We start from the raw sequence: 23,652 nt of genomic DNA, 5'->3' as shown, positions 1-23,652 counted from the left end.
CACGTGGACAGCCCATAGCTGGCTCCATGACCATCGTTCTAAGCTCGGACTTTCCACGTAGACCACGGCTCCACAGTCACATGAGAGAGACAATCTGGAAACACCTGCCTCTTTCTCTCTTCTCTCCTGAAGCAAGTACAATCATAGACCTGCAGTCTCTTGGTTTCTCTCCAAGTCCTACTGACTTTCGTATGAGATAAGAAGGTTAGCTTTAAAATAAGGCCAAGCACGGCTCCCGAGTGTCCTATAAATGAACCCATGCAGTGGACAAAATACAAACTTCTCTAGGGGCAGTCCCAGTGAGAATCATCATATAAACATTGCTCGTTACAATCATTTTACTGAGGTTTTGTGTGTGAGTGTCTATGTATCTGTTTTGCTAATAAAGCAAATCCGGGCTCATCACCCTTCCTGCCGATGCCCCATACCCTGAGGAATGCCACAGGAACACTTGGGAAGAGGTCAAGAAAGAAAAGAAGCAAAGGGCCTGTGTGATGTAGCCAATGGCATGGAGCTGGGACAGAGATTCATCTGGAGCCCATAGGGCCCTCCCCTTCTGCGCTCCCTTAGCAGCTAAGGGCTGCAGATCACAGCCCAGAGAGTCTCTGGCTCCCCACCGCCAGTCTCCAGTTCTTGGCTCATCTCTTTGGGGAAAACAGACCTGAAGATTCCTGGCTCTAAGTGTCTAGCGGAGGCACCCAAAGCCATCTCAGTTGCTTTTCAGCCTTAACTGTTCCGAGACAGGAAGTCAAGAGGCTCTGCCCTCCCTGTCCCTCAAGCTCCTCTTGTCCCAAGCTTGTTACAAATGACGACGGTACAAAAATAGACGGTGACATCAGACACAGGCTGTCCAAGGACAGGGAATGCTGGGAGCTCCCTGTGCCCACTGCAGTCTCTGAGGGGTCTTGGCAGAGAAGCCCAGCGTGCTAATACACACGAGGGGTCCTTGCTGATGTCCCACCCATCCCCAGTGGCTGCTGTCTCCTTCCTGGTAGTTTTTAATGTTGTTACAAATATCATGGCAGTAAGAAAAAATTAAAAATGAAGGAAAATACCCTTTACACAGCATGCCCCACTCTTCCCAAATTGTGCAGAAAGAGTTCAGATGCAGCTCCCATCTTGCAGGGTGGGGGCGCACGCCTCTCCCCAGATCTTTCCCTGGAGAGAGCCTGCTGAAGCGACTGGTCCCACTTGCGTTTTCTGTTGGGAAAAAGCCTACTTTCAAAGTTGTTGGTCATGTGGGTGTGTGGTGGGGGGGCGGTGTCTAGGGCAGGACGGTAGGTTTTTGTCATCTTGGACTTCTTTTTCTTTTTTTCAACAGATCTCTCAGCTCGCGCCAAAAATGTCTCTCTCTGACTCTGGGGACTGGGGCCTTGATATTTCAAACAGCTCCTGAGGCGACTGAGAGGATCTTCTGGAAGTTAATATCCTGAGTATCTCAGCGAGCTGTTTCTCAATGTTCGTCATCTTGGTGTTCAAGGCCTTGATGTCCTCCTTGAGTTCATGCTTCACCTCCAGGACGGTGGCCTGCAGCGTCTGCTCGGGGATGGGGTAGAAGGAGTGCTTGACCTCCGCCAAGATGGGGCTCCGGTCCTGGGGGCTTCTGGCCTCACCCGCGTTGTCCAGACGCAGGTCGCTCTTGGTGATGCCACTGTCGCACGAGTCCGTCTTCTTGAGCGTGGCCTCGCCGGCGGCCTTCGTCCTCTCGGGGAGCGTCTCCATGGACTCCGCCTTGGACACCTTGCTCCAGTCCTCGGCCTTCCCACAGGCATCCTTGAAGCGGGCCCAGCCCTTGCGCTTGGCGCAGTCGGCCCCGCCGGCCTTGGGGCCCAGACTCTCGGCCCCGGGCGCCTGCAGCCGGGCGTGGTCCAGCCCCGCGGGGGCGGCGGCCGCCGGGAAGGCCACGGGCGTGGCGGGGCTCTCTCGGACGGTGACGACGCTGGCCTTCACCAGGCCGTGGTGGCTGTGCTCGGTAAGGACGCTGCCCTTCTCCACGTCCAGGTCGTCCAAGTCCCGGCCGCCCCTCTCCGCGGCCAGCCTGGCCTCCTTCTGCTGGCGGAACCTCTGGAAGAGCCGGCGGACGGGGTGGTCGGGCGGCAAGATCAGGGGGGCCTCATTCTTCCGCTTCATGCGCTCCTCCTCCTCCCGTTTCACGTCACTGATCTTCCGGAACACGATCTGCAGGGAGACACAGCAACAAGCCCTGTTAAGCCAGCTGTGGCGCCAGACCACCTGACCCGCCTCCTGAGAAACCTGTGCGCAGGTCAAGAAGCAACAGTTAGAACTGGACATGGAACAACGAGCTGGTCCCCAGTTGGGAAAGGAGTACATCAAGGCTGTATTCTGTCACCCTGCTTATTTAACTTCTATGCCGAGTACATCATGTGAAATGCCGGTCTGGATGAAGCACAAGCTGGAATCAAGATTGCAGGGAGAAATATCAATAACCTCAGATATGCAGATGACACCAGCCTTATGGCAGAAAGAAGAGGAACTAAAGAGCCTCTTGATGAAAGTGAAAGGGGAGAGTGGAAAAGTTGGCTTAAAGCTCAGCATTCAGAAAACTAAGATCATGGCATCCGGTCTCATCACTTCATGGCAAATAGATGGGGAAACAATGAGAGACTTTATTTTCTTGGGCTCCAAAATCACTGCAGATGGTGACTGCAGCCATGAAGTTAAAAGATGCTTGCTCCTTGGAAGAAAAGCTATAACCTAAACAGCATACTAAAAAGCAGAGACATCACTGCTGACAAAGGTCTGTCTGGTCAAAGCTGTGGTTTTTCTAGCAATCATGTACAGATATGAGACTTGGACCATAAAGAAAGCTGAGTGCTGAAGAAGTGATCCTTTTAAACTGTGGTGCTGGAGAAGACTCTCAAGAGTCCCTTGGACAGCAAGGAGATCAAACCAGTCAATCCTAAAGGAGATCAGTCCTGAATATTCATTGGAAGGACTGATGCTGAAGCTCCAATGCTCTGACCACCTGATGTGAAGCACTGACTCATTGGAAAAGACCCTGATGCTGGGAAAGATTGAAGGCAGGAGGAGAAGGGGACGACAGAGGATGAGATGGTTGGATGGCATCACCGACTCAACGGGCATGAGCATGAGCAAGCTCCAGGAGACAGTGATGGACAGGGAAGCCTGGCGTGCTGCAGTCCATGGCGTCGCAAAGAGTCAGACAGGAATGGGCGAGTGAACAACAGCACTGGTCCAGGCACCAGTGATGGGGTAAGTCTGGATCCTCCCTAGCCAGACAGTCCTGCCAGCCCACAGGGATGCCTGACGTGTTGGGCATGGGAGGCCCATGCTGAATCCTGAACTGTGTAGATGGGGAGACAGGATGCCCCAGGGCAGGGGTGGCTGCTGCGCCTCACCCAGCTCTCCGGAGACCCCTCTGAAGGCTCACCGAGCAGTGGGGAGAGGCCTTTAATAGACAGTCAGGGAGCTGAACCAAACTGACACCCCGCTCTTCAGAGTGCAGGACTTCCTGAGCAGTTGTTTTCAAGTTTGTTTGAAAAAGTAATCCTGCTGGGAGCTGAGGTGAGTCAGCACCCTCAACTGCCTCTTCTGGGTTGCATTTCAGGAGAGCCTAGCCCCTCTCCAGCCCCAACCAGACCCAGGGGAGCAGGAGCCCCTCAGGGTCCCCATGACACAGGGAGGGGGGAAGGACAGGCCTGGAGTCCTGACAGCACAGAGGATGGGAGTCCAGTGGCTTAGAAGAGCTTAGATTGGGGAGCAAAAAGATTTGTAAAATGTCAATTCTCAGTGGTTTGAGTAAATATAGACACTGAGGTATGAATCATAGCAAACTATGGATAAACCCAAAGAGATTTTGGTTTTAAATGAATTTAGACATACGTCCCAAATCTGAAACACGCAGAGAACAGTAAAAAGAAAACTCTGCCCCTGACTGGCTGTGTGACCTTGGGCAAGTCATGTCCTTCCTTGGCTGGACCAGATCAACAGTTCTCAAATCTAGCTGCATGATTCAGAACCACCTGAAGGAGGAGGTGGTCCCTACTGAGGGAGGATTCCCCATGGCAGGGTCAGAAACCGGCATTTGCAGCAAGCTCCCAGGTGATTCTGACCCCGGGAGCTGAGGCCAGCTCTGCTGACCAGGCTCTCAGAACCCCAGGGCTGACGACTGGTGAGATCACTCTGCTGTCCTGCATGTGCGCACCTGCTTATGCGTGAGTGTGGCCACACACCACCTCCACGCCCTCCTCCCCTCCTGCGTGATGCTGAGACTGAGCTAGGCGCAGAGTTGGGCCGTGGGAGAGGAGGCACAGTGAGACCAGTGAGACCAGTGTGCCCCTGGTCCCTGAAGGATACAGAAGTGGCTGACTGGCAGGCTTTGCAATCACTTCTGCCACCTTTTTCCTCTGACTGGACAAAAGGCTGGTTTGCTGTCTGGGGTGGAGGACACCAAGCCAAGCCAACGTGCTGAGAACCTACTGTATGCAAGGCACATACCCATAACCACTCCATGGCAGAGGGAGGCCAGGCCTTTTTGCCCAGAGCTGGAGTCTATGCTGGCAGTGACTCAAGCCACTTAGAGGGACAGAGCAGCGTGGGGTCAGGAGGAAGGCCCACCCGAATGTCCCTAAAGGCCCTGGTGACGCTGTTTTCCTCATAGTTTCCTCAGCCACCAGCCCCCTCCGCCACTAGCCCTGCCTGGTTTTATGACAGAGCATAAAGCATGAAGATTAATGAACTTGACCATTTAAGAAACTGAAAACACAGGAAAACAAGCTGGAGATGAAGAGATATGGCAAGGCTTTTTGAAAACGCTGCTTCTTAACCCCCCTCAGGATGGCCATTTCTGTTTCCTGTGGAATCAAATGCTACATTTTTCTCTCAACAGCATCAGGAACATATGGTCCATGCAGACTCAGAGTCTCAGCGGGTGCGGGGCTCCCAGAGAGACCGAGGCCAGTCCAGGTCAGTGATCACTCCCTGAGCTAAGCCTGTGTGCCGCCGGCGCCTGGAGCTAGAAAGGAGGAAAGCACAGCGCTGCCCTGGAGGCAGACTCACGGCTGAAGTAGGAGGTGCTGAGCTTCCCCGAGGAGGGTCGGGGGCTGCGGGGCGGGTGGAGTCACGTGGAGTCACAGGCAGCAAGAGCACAAGTTTGGGACTCCAGACAGGCCTAGGACCACGGTCCTCAAGCTTCAGTTTCTTCATCTGTGAAAGCAGACTTTCACTCCTGGTTCCCTGGTGGCTCAGATGTAGAGAGTCTGCCTGCAGTGCAGGAGACTCGGGTTGGTAAGATCCCCCAGAGAAGGAACTGGCAACCCACTCCAGTATTCTTGCCTGGGAAACCCCGTGGACAGAGGAGCCGGGCGGACTACAGTCCATGGGGTTGCACAGAATCCAACGTGACTGAGCGACTTACAGTACACTTAGAATCACAAGGATACAGTTGGATAATAGACGAGTCTTAAAAAGAGTTCTTGACATTCAGTAGTCACTGAGTAAATGTATTATGTATCATTCTTTGTGGGGGCAACCCTCGAGATGATTCTAGAAGGATGAGTTGGAATTAGGAATAAAAGGTGAAAGACTTGGGCAGAGGTGTTCGCACGGGAAACGGCGCATGTACTGACACAAAGGTAGGAAGGCCACCCAACAGAGAGAGACGGCTTTGTGGCAGCCGTCCCGGTGGGAGGAGACGGCTTTGTTCAGTGTGTGGTGATGTGCGCTCTCTCACCATCCTCACAGCAGCTCCAGCAGGTGGGGAACAGTCATCCTCATTATTTGAATGAAAAAACCAAGCTTAGAAAGCGTAGCTGAGCACCTACGGGCCTCAGAGAAGGAGCTAAGACACAAACCCTGGCCATCTGAGCCCCCATCCGTACCCGTGTTCTGAGTCCTTCGCTAGGGACGTGCCTTGGTTTTAGGGGAAAGGATGATTTTCTCTCGTATGTGTTGATTAACCCTGTCCCTGCCCCACCACCTCTCTCCTAGTATCTCTTACTCTCTGTCCATCAGCAAGTTCTCTAAAGAATTCAGGGACAGCACTGCAAAGCAGAGGGGTCTGGCCAAGAGGCAGGGAGAGACCATGAAGCTGAGGATCTCAAAGCATCTAAGAGGAGGACTCACTAGGTAAATTAGAACCTATTAGTGTGGGCCTTGACTGTGAGAGCCAGGTTTGGAGTGGGTTAGGTGAAAAAAGACCCTGATGCTGGGAAAGATTGAGGGCAGGAGGGGAAGGGGACAACAGAGGATGAGATGGTTGGACGGCATCACGGACTTGATGGACATGGGTTTGGGTGGACTCCAGGAGTTGGTGATGGACAGGGAGGCCTGGCGTGCTGTGGTTCATGGGGTCGCAAAGAGTTGGACGTGATTGAGCAACTGAACTGAACTGAAGGTGAGAAAGAATACCTGTGAGGACCCAGGAGCTGAGTATTTTGGTTACTGGCAAAATCTTGCCTCCTTGGAGAGTGGTGAGGCCACCAGTTACCCTCAGGGCGTGGCACCAGGTAGGAGGAGCAGGAGTGCAGAAGTCTCAGTGGATTTTATCCAGGGAGAGTCTCTGGTTCTGCGGCACTCAGAGTGTAGCTCACAGGCCAGTCCCTCCCATGCACCATCTGCAGCTTCCTCTGGCATCAATCAAGAATGACCTTGTCAGACCCCTTAGTGACATCCCGTGAGGACTGGCATCATCTCTTTCACGGGCCCCCTCTGACAGCGAGAGGGTCAGCCAAGTCTTCTGTGGACAGACTAGCCTGGGTCTGCTCATCTCAGACCCAAGAGGAGTGAGGATCCCTCCTCCTCAACGCCACCAAGTGAAGGAGACGCACCCCTTGCTTGCTGCTCAGAGAAGAGATGGCACTGTTGTGGGGGTGTCACTGGCCTCAGGTGTTTCACTGAGGCTGTATTTCTCACTCTCTTTCTCACTTTGTGAATTACAGGCATCAGAAGGTATGTCCACCCGAACCTCACGATGTGATGGTGTTTGGGCTTAGGGTCTTTGCCGATGTAATAAGGTAAGGATGTTGAGGGGAGATCACTCTGCATCAGGGTGGGCCCTGAATCCAAGCATGAGCATCCTTCCAAGAGACAGAAAAGAGAAGACATGAAACAGAGCAAACGGCCACGTGAAGATGAAGGTAGACTTTGGAGTTTTGTTTTTAGCTACATCACTTTGCCGACAAAGGTCCATCTAGTCAAACCTATGGTTTTTCCAGTAGTCATGTATGGATGTGAGAGTTGGACCATAAAGAAGGCTAAGTGCCGAAGAAGTGATGCTTTTGAACTGCGGTGCTGGAGAAGACTCTTGAAAGTCCCTTGGACTGCAAGGAGATCAAGCCAGTCAATCCTAAAGGAAATCAACACTGAATATTCATTGGAAGGACAGATGAAGCTCCAATACTTTGGCCACCCGATGTGAAGAGCTGATTCATTGGAAAAGACCCCGATGCTGGGAAAGATTGAGGGCAGGAGGAGAAGAGGCAACAGAAGATGAGATGGTTGGATGGCATTATCGACTTGATGGACATGCATTCGAGCAAGCTCTAGGAAATACCGTAGGACAGGGAAGCCTGGCGTGTTACAGTTCATGAGGTTGCAAAGAGTTGGACACCACTGAGTAACAACAATTTAGCTACAAGCCAAGAAGTGCCAAGGACTGCTGACAGCCCTAGCAGCTAAGAGAGGCATGGAATGATTCTCACAGCCTCCAGGAACAACCCTTCAGACACCTTGGTTTCAGGCTTCCGTCCTCCACACAGTGAGAGAATACATTTCAGTTGTTTTAAGCCACCCAGGTTGAGATAATTTGTAATTACAGCCGTAAGACTTGGTTCGTATACAGCTGCTGCTGCTTAGCATCCCCTGAGTGTGGTCCTCCCCCAAAGCCCTGCCCTGTTCTCTCTGCCCTGTGAGGTCTTTCTGCTTCAGTGCCCACCTCACCTTCGTGCAGCGAAGAGCCAGCAGAGGTGCTGACAAGACTGGTACAAACGCCCTCCCTGCTGGGGCCCTGAGGACATTTCTTCTTCTCTCTAGGCTTCAGTTGTCTTATTGACACAACTTCTTACTTTTAGCCTCGCTGCAGTGATGTGATGAAATGACATTTGTGAGAAACCTCTCCCTCCCTCCACACTCACAAGCAGTGCTGTTTTTCGCTGCAGCCCCAGCTCTAAACCTGAATCTTCCCACGCAGAGCAGGGCTGTATCATTGCCTCGTTGAGCCCTCAGCCTTCACCCTCCCAGCCAGAGCTCTCCTCTCCTCTATCTGTCCTCCGTGTGAGCCAAGACACCAGTCAGGCAGGAGGAAACGGGGAGCTGGTCACATGCCTCCCCCATCAGAGATGCTCCAGGATTAAAACAAGTGGACCAGCGTTCAGCCTCTAGCACTCCCTCAACAATGCCTCCCTCCTGCCTAGGGAAGCACTAATCGTGACCTGTGAAATGAAGTTAACACTAAGGTTTCATGATTCCACAGGAAAACTTAAACGTGGAAGATGCACAGAACTAGGACAAATAATCCTAAAATTTATATGGAACCACAAAAGACCCCAAATTGTCAAAACAATCTTGAGGAAAAAGAACAAAGCTGAAGGCATACCTCTTCCAGCCTTCATTCACACAATGCTACAGAGTCATAGTAATATAGTATTGGCATGAAAACCGATATATAGATCAATAGAACGTAACAGCACAGAAACAAACCCACACACCTACAGTCAATTAATCTACAAAAAGGCGGCAAGAATATACAACAGAGAAAAGACAGACTCTTCAGCAAGTAGTGTTGGGAAAGCTGGACAGCCATCTCTGAATCAATGAAATTAGACCACTTCCTCATATCATATACAAAAATAAACTCAAAAAGGTTTAAAGACCTAAATAGACATGACGTCATAAAATTCCTAGAAGAGAACATAGGCAAAACATTCTCAGGATATAAATTTTAGCAATATATTCTTAGATAAGTCTCCCAAGGCAAAAGAAATAAAAGCAAAAATAAACAAATGGGACCTAATGAAACTTAAAACCTTTTGCAGATTAAAGGAAACTATCAACAAAACGAAAGGACAACTTACATAACGGGTGAAAATATTTGCAAATGAGGCAGCTGGCGAGGGCATCATCTCACACCTGTCAAAATGACTTCATCAAAAAGGCTACAAGTAATAAATGCTGGAGAGGGTGTGGGAAAAAGGGAGCCATCCTACACTGTTAGTGGGAATGTAAATTGGAACAGTATGGAGGTTCCTTTAAAAATCTAAAAGTAGAACCACTACATGATCTAACAATCCAACTCCTGAACATATATCCAGAGAAGACCATAATAATGAAAATGACCATAATAATGAAAAAATACATGCACCCCCATATTCACAGCAGCACTCTTTACTGCAGCCAATACCTGGAAACAACCCAGGAGCCCGTCAGATGACTGGTTAAAAATGTGGCATATACTATATACACTGGAATATTATCCAGCCATAAAAAGAATGAAATAGGGCTATTTTCAGAAACATAGATGGGCCTAGAGAATATCATGTTCAGTTAAGTCGGTCATAAAAAAACAAATATATCATTTATACGTGGAATCTAAAAATTGAAATGAATCTACATACAAAGCAATAAGGACTACATACAAAGCAACACAGGAAAGAAACTTATGGTTCCCAGAGGGGAAAGGGAGATGGGTGAGGGATTAAGTTAGGAGTTTGGGGTTAACAGACACAAACTATTACATATAAAATAGATAAGCAACAGGATTTACTGTGTATAAATTTGCTGTATATATCACAAGGGGCTGTATTCAATATCCTATAATAAGCAATAATGGAAAATAATCTGAAAAAACATAACCGAGTCCCTTTGCTGTACATCTGAAGCTAACACAATCTTGTAAATCAACTATTTTTTAAAAAAGAAGGCAGAAGATGACTTGTGACTTACAAAAATTAAACCCACCATATACTCTCTGCCTAAACATTTAGCTCACTCCCCACCACTTCCTTCAACCTATGCTCCTGCACAAACCTGCTCACTATGACTCTGGAAAGTTGGGACCACGTGTATCTCTACCCTAAGCATGGTCTGAACATTGTTTTTGCCCCTGACCTCAGACAGAGGGAAATAGGGGCATCTGTCCTGGAAACAGCAGCAAAGGGAACAGAGGGTTGGGGGAGCCAGGGTGGGCACTGAAGGTGGACATTTTTCTTTTATCTTTTTTCCATTTATTTTTATTAGTTGGAGGCTAATTACTTTACAGTATTGTAGTGGGTTTTGTCACACATTGACATGAATCAGCCATGGAGTTACATGTGTTCCCCATCCTGATCCCCCCCGCCCCTCCACCCGATTCCTCTGGGTCTTCCCAGTGCACCAGGCCCGAGCACTTGTCTCATGCATCCAGCCTGGGCTGGTGATCTGTTTCACCCTAGATAGTATACATGTTTCGATGGGGTTCTCTCGAAACATCCCACCCTCGCCTTCTCCCACAGAGTCCAAAAGTCTGTTCTGTACATCTGTGTCTCTTTTTCTGTTTTGCATATAGGGTTATCGTTACCATCTTTCTAAATTCCATATATATGCGTTAGTATACTGTATTGGTCTTTATCTACCTTAAAAATTTTTATTTTATATTGGAGGATAGTTGATTTCTTATGTTGTGTTAGTTTCAAGTGTACACCACAGTGACTCAATTATGTGTGTGTGTGTATATATATACTTTTTCAGATTCTTTCCCCATGTAGGTTATTACAGAGCATTGAGTTCCCCGTGACATACAGTAGGTCTTTGTTGGTTATTTTATATATAGTAGTGTGTACATGTTAATCCCATCCTCCTAATTTATCCCTCCCTCCCACCTTTCCCCTTTGGTAAGTTTGTTTTCTAAGTCAGTTCATTTGTATCATTTTTTACAAATAACTGATAACATATGTGCTTAGTCACCCAGTTTTGTCTGACTCTGTGACCCCATGGACTGTAACCCGCCAGGCTCCTCTGTCCATGGGGATCCTCCAGGCAAGAATACTGGAGTGGGTTGCCATGTCCTCCTCCAGGGGATCTTCCCAACCCAGGGATCAAACCCAGTTCTCCCGCATCCCAGGTGGATTCTTTACCGTCTGAGCCCCCAGGGAAGCCCTGATATCACATGCTGTTTGTCTTTCTCTGTCTGACTTACGCAGGTTGACATTTCACTACCACCACTTTACATCTGATCACTCGACCGTGTTTCTGCTCCTTTCCTCAGCTGAACCTTCAACACAAATAGCGGCCAGTACCAACCAGGTGCTCAACGAAGGACCAGATATCAGGCTAAGCACCTTGTCAGCATCAGTAACCCACTCCTCACAGCCACCCAGTGACGTGGGCACGGAAGTCATTCACCCAGGCAAGTCTGCACCCGATGTACACTGGGTATTCTCTGTAGTTTGTGCTTCTTACCATCAAAAGAGGACAATAGCTAAGAAAAGAGCCACCCGTCTTCTGGTTGGTTGCATTCTCTCAGTTTTTTCTGTATTAAAGAATCTGATACAAAACACATGTTTGTATAGCTGTAATTCTACTCTTAAAAAAATAGTTGCTTTCCACCACAATGGACAAGCAATTGAGAATTCTGACAACTTGCATGTTACTGAAGAGTTGGCTCTGATGTGAGTGTCATTGTCCTTTGTGATCTGTGACACTCATCACTTGAGCCAGATCACACCATTCCACACACAAAGCACTGGAGCAAATAATTTGATTCAAGCAGTTGTCTAGTTTTGAAACGTGGCAGTTCTAACAGTGTCACTGGTTTATTCTAGGGTTTGACTCCCCCAATCAATAATTTTCTGTTGCACTGTAAAAATCCCCGTTTCCCATAGTAGGACGCTGACTCTAGAGCGATCAAATGCATGAGCCCAAGGGGTGCCTCCCACTGCTTCAGCAGGGAGCAGCCACTCAGCTGCCAAGGAAACTCGCCGGTCTACACTCCTTGAGAAAATATCCACGATCGTCCCACTCACCTCTGAACTCCAGACATTCATCAGACCTGGTCTATAGAGCAAAGTCTCTCACGCCCTGGAGAGGGGTCAGGTGAGAGGTGATCTCAGAGACCCTCAAAATGAGGCCCCGTTTCTCGTGATGTTGCACTCGGGCACCTGTGCCTTCTCAAGAGCTCTCAGCAGGGCAGCCCCGAGCCAAGCGATGGGCCCCACCTGGAGAGCTAGTTCCGCTTGCCCCTGTCCCTGCAGGGGCGTCTCCATGATGGGTCAGGATGGGGAGGAACTGGGAGCCAGTTGAGAGCAATCCTATATTCCCCAGAGGACCCTGCAGAAGCAAGAGTGCCTGGGTGGGTGTGGGGAGAAGGCGGACTGCGCTGGAGATGGGCTCCTCGGAGGGGAAGATAAGCGAGAGGGTTACTGAGCTTTCCCTTTGAGGCCCAAGCCCCCTCGCCTGTGGCATATGGGGTACGAGTGTGAGAGGGGTGACTGGGGGGTCTCGGCCCCGGAGCCCCACTGCCTTCCCCAGCCAGGGCAGAGCTCTCCCTCCTAAAAGTGTGGGCGCTGTACCCCAGCTCCAGTCACACCCGGCCCCGCGCTGGCCCCTGAACGTCAGCCGCACCCAGGAGGGAGCAATCTGGGCTGTGTAGCAAGGTGAGCCCACCTGCCGGCTCAAGCAGCCTTCTCTGCAACACCGTCAGAAGTAGGACAGGGACCCCTCGCTTTCTCACAGAATTCTCATCCAGCACTGTACACACAGCCAGCTAACCGTGTTACGAGTCCTGCCCTAGCCACAGCTAGCTGCGAGACGAGCCGATCACCTTTCCTCTCTGAGCCTGGGTTTCCTTGCTTGGAAGCTGAGAATGCCAATGCTTGCTTTGGCCCTCAGGCAGCATAGGTACCAGGTAGACTACTGTATGTATACATGACCTGCATCACAATCACTCTTGTGTAACCTCCCGGCAGGCCTCCCCAGTGCCTCAGTGGTAAAGAATCCGCCTGCGGTGCAGGAGACGCAGGTTCAATCCCTGGGTCGGGAAGATGCCCTGGAGAAAGAAATGGTAACTCGCTCCAGTATTCTTGCCTGGGAAATCCCATGGACAGAGGCACCTGGTGGGCTACAGTTCATGGAATCACAAGAGTCAACTTAGCAACCAAACAACAAAAAACCTCCCACTTCTTAAGGTCACTCCTTAAGCATCTCTGAACTTTCCCCCAGGGGTCAGAAGAACCTTGCTATTTGTGCTTTTTGCATAAAGGACAGCATGGTTTGAGGAGTGTCTGGGGGACAGGGTTGGGCAACTGAAGGAAGGGAGGCCTGGGAGAAAACTGTGATTCTAGCTTTGGTATGGAGGCAGAGGAGATAGGTAAAATACAACATGGCCTGCTTCCCAACACACACGCCAGGTCATGATGTAAGAGAAATGGACATGATCTGAAAACTGAGCTTCAACCTGGAACCTCACCTGTGCCAGGTTCCCAAGGAGCATTTGCAGCATTGTGGGCATCCCTTAGAAACACACATACCAACTTTTCTGCTGTCTCCCACCCTCGGAAGCTGTATGAAACCATCTGAATGCCAGGAGGCTACCCTTAGCCCTTCCACAGGCAGTTCTGGTAGCCTGTCTATGCGTCCATTCCCGAGGGCCCCCACTCTGGCCCCCTGGCCTTCCAGGGGGAGGGACACAGTAGCCCCATTCTTAGAAAAAAATCATTAGAAGAAATCTTGGGGAGCTCAGTCTTTAACCTTGTCTCTCTTTTCATAAAAGCTCCATCCTGAAGCTAATATCCCAACTGTGAGACTCGGAGCTCCTTCGCTTTGACAGTACATTGTGGGAGGAAGCCTGGAGTCACTGCCCCTCTCCAGCAGTCGTGACTGGCCAGGAGAGGGATGGAATCACCTGTCATCTTTTAAAAAATACCTGTCTACGAGAGATGGATAAATTCTTAGACACATACAATCTTCTAAGACTGGCTCATGAAGAAATATAATCTGAATAGATTATTAGTAAGGAGACTGAATCAGTGATCAACAAATTCACAACAGACAAAAGTCCAGAACCAGAGGACTTTGCAGATAAATTCTACAAATGTTCAAAGATTAAGTATCTGTCCTTCTCAAACTTCTCCAGAAAGTTTTACTAGGTCATCAGTACACTGATAACCAAAAATCAGAGAAGGCTACCACACAACAGGAAAATTACAGGCCAACATCCCTAATGAACATACGTGCAAAAAGCCTCAACAAAATATTAGCACACTGAATTCAACAGTACATTAAAAGGATCATACACCACGATCAAGTGGGATTTATTCCAAAGATGCGAGGATAGTTAAACATCCACAAATGAATCTGTGTGATATACAACATTAAAATGAAAAGTAAAACTCAGATGATTATCTCAACAGATGCAGAAAAAGCATTTTGAAAAATTCAATGTCCATTTATGATTAAAATTCTCAGCAAAGTTCTATACACATGGAACATACTACCACATAATAAAGGCCATATATGACAAGCCCACAGCTAACACTGTACTTAAAAGTGAAAAGCTGGAAGCTTTTCCCTTAACGTGAGAAAGAAGACAAGGACGCCCAATTTTGCCATCTCTATTCAACATAGCATTGGAAGTCATAGCCAGAGCAGTTAGGGAGGATTTAAAAAGGCATCCACATTAGAAAAGGTAAAACTGTCACTATTTGTGGACAACATGGTTTTATATCTAAAAAACCCTAGTTCAGTTCAGTCGCTCAGTTGTGTCCGACTCTGCGACCCTATGGACTGCAGCACACCAGGCCTCCCTGTCCATCACCAACTCCTGGAGTTTACTCAAACTCATGTCCATCCAGTCAGTGATGCCGTCCAACCATTTCATCCTCTACTGTCCCCTTCTCCTCCCACCCTCAATCTTTCCCAGCATCAGCGTCTTTTCCAGTGAGCCAGTTCTTCACATCAGGTGGCCAAAGTATTGGAGTTTCAGCTTCAGCATCAGTCCTTCCAATGAACACCCAGGACTGATCTCCTTTAGGATGGACTGGTTGGATCTCCTTGCAGTCCAAGGGACTCTCAGGAGTCTTCTCCAACACCACAGTTCAAAAGCATCAATTCTTTGGCACTCAGCTTTCTTTATAGTCCAACTCTCACATTCATACATGATTACTGGAAAAACCCTAAGTACTTCATAAAAAACTGTCTGAAATAATAAATTCAGTAAAGCTGCAGGGTACAAAGTCAATATATAAAAATCCGTTGTGTTTTTGGGACTCCCCTGGTGATCTGGTGGTTAAGACTTCATGCTTCTAATACAGGGGACACGGGTTTGATCCCTAGCTGCTCAGGGAACTAAGATTCTCACATACTGCATGGTGTGCCCCCCCCCCAAATCAATTGTGCTTTAATACACTAAAAATGAACTGCCATAGAGAGATATTAAGGAAATAATCTCCTTTACAATTATATCAAAAAGAATAAAATGCCTAGGAATAAATTTAACCAGAAAGACCTTACACTGAAAACTGTAAGACATTAATGAAAGAAATTGAAGAAGACAGAAAGAAATGGAAAGATAGACAATCATCATGGGTTAGGAAGAATTGTAAAAATGTCCACATTACCCAAAGCCATCTACCCAAAAATTCGGGTGACATTTTTCACAGAAGTAGAACAAACAATCCTAAAATTTATATGAAACCACAGAAGATCTCAAATAACCAAAGCAATCTTGAGAAAGATCAATATGGAAGCATCATGCTTCCTGATTTCAAACTATATTACAAAGCTATGGTTAAAAAAATACATAGTATTAGCATAAAAAGAGGCACATAGATCAATGGAACACAATATAGAGCCCAGAAATAAACACACATGTGACTGACCGATACATGACAAAGGAGGGAAGAACACACAGCGGGGAACGGAGAACTTCACCAATCAATGGTGTTAGTATCACCTCACACCAGTCAGAATGGCCATCAGCAAAAAATCAACAGATGATAAATGCTGGAGAGGATGTAGAGGAAAGGGAACACTCTTGCACTGTTGGTGGGAATGTAAATTAATACAGCCACTATGGAGAACAGTATTTAGATTCCTTAAAAAACTAAGAATAAAACTACTGTATGACCCAGCAATCCCAGTACTGGGCATGCCCTGAGAAAAACCACAATTCAAAAAGACACAGGTGCTCCAGTGTTCTCTGCAGCACCATTTACATGGAAGCAACCTAGATGCCCATCAAGAGATGAATGAATAAAGAAGTTGCAGTACATATATACAATGGAATATTGCTCAGCCATAAAAAGGAACACATTTGAGTCAATTGTAGTGAGGTGGATGAACTTAGAGCCTGTTACTCTTACCTATAAGGTAAGTCAGAAAGAGAAAAATATCATATAGTAATGCTATATATGGAATCTAGAAAAATGGTACTGATGAATTTATTTGCAGTGGAGGAATGAAGATGCAGATGTAGAGAATTTGTGGACACAGTGGGGGAAGGACAGGGTAGGACAAATTGAGAAAGTAACATTGACATATATACACTACTCTGTGTAAAATCGATAGCTAGTGGGGAACTGCTATATAACACAGGGAGCCCAGACTGACACGCTGTAATGACCCAGAGGGGTGAGATAGGGAGTGAGAGAGAGGTTCAAGAGGGAGGGGGGATGTGCATATATATATACACACATATACATGAGACTGATTCACACTGTTCTACAGCAAAAACCAACACAGCATTGTAAGGTAATTATTCTCCAGTTAAAAATAAATAAATGGTGTTAGGACAACTGAACAGCCACATGTGAAAGAATGAAAGTGGATCACTGTTACACCATACACAAAAATTAATTGAAAATGAATTAAAGACTTGAATGTAAGACCATAAATCATGAAACTCCTAGAAAACACAGGTGGTAAGCTCCTTGACATCACACTCAGTAATATTTTTTGGATCTGACTCCAAAGGCAATGGCCACAAAAGCAAAAATAGTGGGACTACATCAAACTAAAAAGCTTCTACACAACAAAAGAAACAATCAACAAAATAAGAAACAACCTACTGAATGGGAGAAGATATTTGCAAATTATATATCCAATAAGGGGTTAATATCCAGGACATGTAAAGAGCTCATTTAACTTGATAACAACAAAACAACCCAATTAAAAAACAGGCAGAGGACTTAAATAGACATTTTTCTCTAAGAAGACATACAGATGGCCAAGATGCATATGGAAAGATGCTTAACACTGCTAATCATCAGAGAGCTGCATATCACAGATACCGCCTCACACCTATCAGAATGGCTATTATCAAAAAGACAAGAAGTAACAAGTGTTGGGCAGGATGTGGAGAAGACAGAACCCTTGTGCTCCACTGGCAGGAGTGTAAATTGCTGCAGCCACGATGGAAAACAATACGGAGACTCCTCGGAGAATTAAAGCAGAGCTACCATATGACCTAGCAATTCCATTTCTGGGTATTTACCCAAAGAAAATGAAGACGCTAATTTGAAAAGATATATGCACACTAGTGTTCATAGTTCATAGAAGCATTACTTACAATAGCCAAGATATGGAAGCAGCCTAAGTATCTATTGATGGATGAATGCATAAATAAGATGTGGGACACACACACAAAATAGAATACTACTCAGTCATTAAAAATATAATGAAATCTTGACATTTTTCAACAACACGGATGGACCTTGAGGGTATTATGCTAAATGAAACAAGTCAGACAGAGGAAAACAAATACTGTGTGATTTTACTTAAATGTGGAATTTGAAAAACAAGACAAATGAACAATCAAGATAAAACTCACAGAAAAGAGAACAGATTTCTGATTTCCAAGGGAACAATATTGGCGAGTGGGTGAAATAGGTTAAGGGGATACAGATGCTAAGTTACAAAATAAATTAGTCATGGGGATATAATGTACAGCATGGTGACTATAGTCAATAATATTATACTGCAAATTTGAAAGTTGCTCTCATCACACACACCAAAAAAGTCTGTAACTTTGTATGGTGACAGATGGTAGCTAGACTTATTGTGGTGATAATTTCACAATGTATACAAATGTCAGCTCATTATGTTATATAGCTGAAACTAATGGGATATTGTATGTCAATTATACTTCAATTTAAGAAAGATAATTCCACTCAGTAACCTATGGGTTTTATTTAGTACCATCCCTATATAAATCCCAATGGTGCTTTTAGACAAAGTAATGTATCCTAAAATTCTTATGTATTCTCAAGGCATTCTGAATAGCCAAAACTATTTTGAAAAGGGAAAACAAAGTTGGAGGTCTCATGGATGCGTGCATGCTAAGTCTCTTTAGTCATATCTGACACTGTGTGACCCCATGGACTATAGTCCACCAGGCTCTTCTGTCCAATGGGATTCTCCAGGCAAGAATACTGGAGTGGGCTGCCATGCCCTCCTGCAGGGGATCCTCCCAACCCAGGGATGGAACCCGTGTCTCTTATGTCTCCTGCATTGGTAGGCAAGTTCTTTAGCACTAACATCACCTGGGTAGACCTGGAGGTCTCACACTTCTAATATAAAGTCTTACTACAGTGCTACAGTAATCAGAATAGTGTGGCACTGGCAGAAGGTCAGATTTATAGGACTACAAATAGCATAGAGAATCCAGAAATAAACCCTCATCTACAGAGTTAATTATTTTTGACATGCCTGCCAATACAGGAGATGTAAGAGACACAGGTTTGATCCCTGGGTCAGGAAGATCCCCTGGAGGAGGGCATGGCAACCCACTCCAGTGTCCTTGCCTGGAGAATACCATGGACAGAGGTATGGTCCATAGAGTTGCAAAGAATTGAACACGACTAAATTAATTGAATAGTTAATTATTTTTGACAAAGGTTCCTAGGAAGGACTGTCTTCATCAAATGATGCTGAGAGAAGTGGATATCCATATGCAAAACAATGAAGTTGAACCCCTTCCTTATACTGCATACAAAAATTAACTCATAGAGGATCACAGGTCTAAATGTAAGAGGTAAAGCCATAAAATTGTTTGAATTTTATGTTAGGAGAAAACACATGGAAAAATGTTCACAATATTGATTTGTCAGTGATTTCTTAGTCATGAAACTGAAAGCATATGGAATAGAAGAAAAAAATAGGTAAATTAGACCTCATCAAAATTAAATATGTTTGTGCCTCAAAGGATACAGTTGAGAGAATGAAAAGAGAATTCACAGAATGGGAGAAAATACTTCTAAGTCACATATCTGATAAGGATTTAATATCTAGAATATATAAAGAATTCCTGTCACTCAACAAGAAAATGCAAGCCATCCAATTAAAAAAGAAGCAAATGACTTAGATATTTCTCAAAACATACAAATGTCCATGAGCATATGAGAAGGTATTTAACAACATATGTCATGGGCGAAGCAAATGACGATCATGAGCTATCACCTCATATCCTTTAGGATGTGTTGTGTGGTACTTAGTTGCTCGGTTGTGTCTGACTCTTTGCGACCCCAAGAACTATAACCCACCAGGCTCCTCTGTTCATGGGAATTCTCCAGGCAAGAATACTGGAGTGGGTTGCCATCCCTTCTCCAGGGAATCTTCGCGACATAGGAATTGAACCAGGGTCTCCTGCATTGCAGGTGGATTCTTTACCAGCTGAGCCATGAGGGAAGCCCCTTCCTTTAGGATCATTATTAACTTAAAAAACAGAAAATAATTCATTTTGACAAGGATGTGGAGAGACTCAAACTCTCATACATTGCTGCATCCTCTATGGAAAACCATTCATCAGTTCCTCAAAAAACTAACACAGAATTACTATGTAGTCCAGCAGTTCCACTCCCAGATGTTCATATAAACCAAGAGGGACTGAAAGCAAGCACTTGGGCAGGTACACCAGTGCTCAAATGCAGTATCACTCACTGCAGCCAAAAGGTGGGAACGACCCAAATGTCAATCAGCAAATTAATGGGCAAACGAAATGCGATAGAGGCGTAAAATGCAATGCTACTCGATCATTAAAAAGAATGCAGTTCTGATCTTTCTAAAACATGGCTGAACCATGAAGACACTATGCTAAGTGAGATTAGTGGGACACAAAAAGACAGACATCATATAATTCCACTTTATAAGAAGTACCTATCATAAATAAATTTATAGAGACAAAAAGTAGATTAGAGGCTACCAGGGCTGTGGGGAATGGGAGTCATTGCTTAATGGTCACTGAGTTTCTATTTGGAATAACGAAAAATAATGGAAATAGATAATAGTAACTGCTGCATGTACATGTAATTAATGGCACTGAATTATGCACTTAAAAAAATGAAAGATGCCCAGCAAAAGAAACAATAAACAAAATAAACGGACAGCCCACAGATGGGGAGAAAATATTTGCAAATGATGTGACCAACAAGGGATTAGTCTCCAAAATCTACAAACAGCTCACAATGCATAACATCATCAAAACAAACAACCCAATCAAAAGATGGGCAGAAGACATTTCTCCACAGGAAGACATACAGTTGGCCAAGAAGCACGTGAAAAGATGTTTAATATTGCTAATTATCAGAGAAACACAAATCAAAATTACACTGAGATGTCACCTCACTCTAGTCAAAAGGGCTATTGTAAAAAAAAAAAAAAAAATCCACAAACAATAAATGCTGGAGAAGGGGTGGAGAGAAGGGAACCCTTTTACACTGTTGGTGGGAATGTACATTGGTACACCCACTATAGAGAACAGTATGGAAGTGCCTTAAAAATCTCAAAATAGAGCTACCATATGACCCTGCAGTCCCACTCCTGAGCAAGGTCTGCAGAAAAACATGGTCTGAAAGGATACAGACACCCCGGCATTCACCGCAACACTGTTTACAATCGCCAAGACGTGGAAGCAACATCAATGTCCATCCACAGAGGACTGGATACAGATGTGGTGCATACACACAATGGGATGTCACTCAGTCATCAAAAAGGATGAAATCATGCCACCTGCAGCAACATGGATGGGCCTAGAGACTGTCACACTGAGTGAAGTAAGTCAGACAGAAAGGCAGAAACATCTTATGACATCCCTTATGTGCAAAATCTAAAAAGACATGATACAAATAAACTTGTTTCACAAAACAGAAACAGCCTCACAGACTTAGAAGGAACTCATGGTTATTGGAGCCAGCGATGGGGTGAGGGATAGATAGGGAGTTTGAGACAGACAGGTACACTCTGCTCTACTTAAAATGGATAACCAACAAGGACCTACCGTACGGCACAGGGAAATCTGCTCAATGTGATGTGCTAGTCTGGATGGGAGGGGAGTTTGGGGGAGGATGGATACATGCATATTTATGACTGAGTCCCTTTGCTGTCTACCTGAACTTATCACAACATTGTTAATCGGCTGTACTCCAAAATAAAAAGTGTTTTAAAAAATGAAAGAAAAAATGTCTAGGCATCCCACCCCCACCTTGAATTCCACCTCTCTTTGAGAACCAGTGCCCTAGCCTAGAAATAAAGACATATGCTGGGAAATAGAGGAAGATTGTTCTGCTGCTGCTGCTAAGTCACTTCAGTCGTGTCTGACTCTGTGCGACCCCATAGACAGCAGCCCACCAGGCTCCGCCGTCCCTGGGATTCTCCAGGCAAGAACACTGGAGTGGGCTGCCATTTCCTTCTCCAATAGGACTGCTCTAGGCACATGCTTTACGTCCATGTTGAGAGGTCATGCATGTGTACATACTTACACACATCCCCCCAGGAGACAGGATACCCCTGCTCAGCGCCTGTATACCAGCTGCACACACAGAGCCCCTCGCCCCCCCTGACTACGCCAGTCCTCTGACCCTCTGAGCTTCCCACCTGGGCACCAGGCATCACTATCCCCACTGCCCAGGCCCGAGTTCCATCCTGGGCAGAGGCCTGGGGAGCTGGATCTGAAGACAAAACTAGCTCTGCTGGTGATTTCCATCTGTACTGCCTGAGCCCTTGGCCTGCAGGGCATGTGCAGTGGGGGAAAAGAGCCACACGCATCCCCCAGGTAGGGAGGAAATCTCAGCTGGGGGTCTGCGGCTGTAGGTACCCTCGCATGCATTCCATCCTATGGATGGAACGGGTCCTGGGTCATCTAGCCCCTTCTTCTGATGTTAGGCCCCAGTGAATCACCCCTAGAACTGAGCCACCCCAACCTCGACCCCAGACCCTGGCAGAAGAGCAGCCCGGGGCCTTCCATGCTCAGGACTTCCTTTCTTAGGAAGGAAGACTTCTTTCCTTCTGAATTCCTTATGCTGCTTTTAAAACCTCATGTTTTGTCTTACAGAGAGAGGACACCCCCCGCCCCCAAACCTCATTCCACAAGGAAATAGCTCTGAGCAGCCATCCAAAAAGCCTTCGCTGAGTATGTGAGATGGTCGGACCCACCTTTAAAGAAAGCAGAGAGAGCCTTCTCCTTGGGAGCTGATGGTCCAGGGGCTTTCCTGGCCTGAGCAAATCTGAGGCAGCTGCATTTTACAGAGAGAATGAGAAAGGGTGGGAGGGGAGCTGGGGGCTTCGCCCCATGGTCCTGGAGACAGATGAGACCCTGTGTGTCTACCCTACCCCCATGATCCAGAGCAGCCCACCTGACTCTCCTCCCCAGTTGAGCATCCCCAAGACACGCTCTGCCCCAGAGTTCTGGAGACAAGCCCTGCGGTGTCTCCCCCTCAGACGTCCCAGCACCAGGCCTGCAGCATCCTCCCTTGGAGGTCTGGCACCAGCTGCATGAAGCACCCCCTCCAGAAACTGGGCCCCCCTGGCCTCCCAGGATTTGACAGTGCCACATTTTCCTGCCCCCATCTCTGGGTAGGGGAGCTGCTGCTTCTAGATGTTAATCTTTGTGCATCTTTGACATTTCCTTTTTGCTCTTTTGCCAATTTCCTCATTTAAATCCTCTCAAAAAAAATGAGTGTAGTTTCAAAAACAAAATACCTAACTATATGCTGCTTTCAAGAGATGTATTTTGACTATAATGATGTTACATAAAGATGAAAAGGATGGAAAGAGATATACTGTGTAAACAATAAAGAAAGTTGATGTGGTAATACTAATATTGAACAAAAAGATCTTCAAGCAAGCGGTATTGAATCCGTGGACAGAGGAGCCTGGCAGGTTATAGTCCATGGGGTCTCATGACTTAGCAACTAAACCACCACCATTATCAAAGATAAATATTATATCTTTAGTGAGAAAGAAAAGAAAAAATACTAACATAGGATGAAAAGATGTTAAAGCAAGCAGTATTGCATCCATGGACAGAGGAGCCTGGCAGGCTACAGTCCATGCGGTCATAAGACTTAGCGACTAAACCACCATCATTATCAAAGATAAATATTATATCCTTAGTGAAAAAGAAAAGAAAAAATCTCAGTGTCATTTTAATTTCCGTTTTCCTGATTGAACCATCATTGATGGGGGGCGGTGTCGGGGGAGCCCTGAAGGGAGAAAGTTCAAGTTGAAACCTTACCACATATGAGACAGAGGAACTTGAACCCTTACCTGGTGACCCACAGCCTCTGTTTTATTCACTCCAGGCTGCCAGTGGGGGCTGGGGCAGGGACCCTGGGTAATGTCACATTTGTTGGCATCCTTGGCACTTTTGTTTCTTTCTCTGGAGCCTGTGAGGGCAACACTCAAGGCCTTGACTTTCCTGGTTCTCTT

At 46.5% G+C, this 23,652-nt stretch overlaps 1 protein-coding gene and 1 long non-coding RNA gene across 3 annotated transcripts in view; one reads left to right on the top strand and one right to left on the bottom strand.

Annotated features, from left to right (window-relative positions):
- Window positions 1-1,325: 1,325 nt before the first annotated feature.
- KCNH1 (potassium voltage-gated channel subfamily H member 1) overlaps window positions 1,326-23,652 on the bottom strand; it is a 404,874-nt gene continuing 382,547 nt past the window's right edge. For both annotated transcript variants that reach the window (XM_061161024.1, XM_061161025.1), the window contains exon 11: window positions 1,326-2,178. In XM_061161024.1, coding sequence (XP_061017007.1) covers window positions 1,327-2,178 — 852 coding nt within the window. In that variant the 3' untranslated portion in view covers window position 1,326. The remainder of the gene's footprint in view (window positions 2,179-23,652) is intronic.
- On the top strand, window positions 2,061-11,874 carry LOC133069432 (uncharacterized). The gene is made up of 3 exons (XR_009695858.1): window positions 2,061-3,234; window positions 4,871-4,947; window positions 11,222-11,874. It is a non-coding gene; the product is annotated as an uncharacterized LOC133069432 (long non-coding RNA).

Source organism: Dama dama, chromosome 14 (assembly GCF_033118175.1).
Source record: "Dama dama isolate Ldn47 chromosome 14, ASM3311817v1, whole genome shotgun sequence".
In the NCBI taxonomy this organism is placed as follows: domain Eukaryota; kingdom Metazoa; phylum Chordata; class Mammalia; order Artiodactyla; family Cervidae; genus Dama; species Dama dama.
This window is presented reverse-complemented; position numbering and strand designations above follow the sequence as displayed.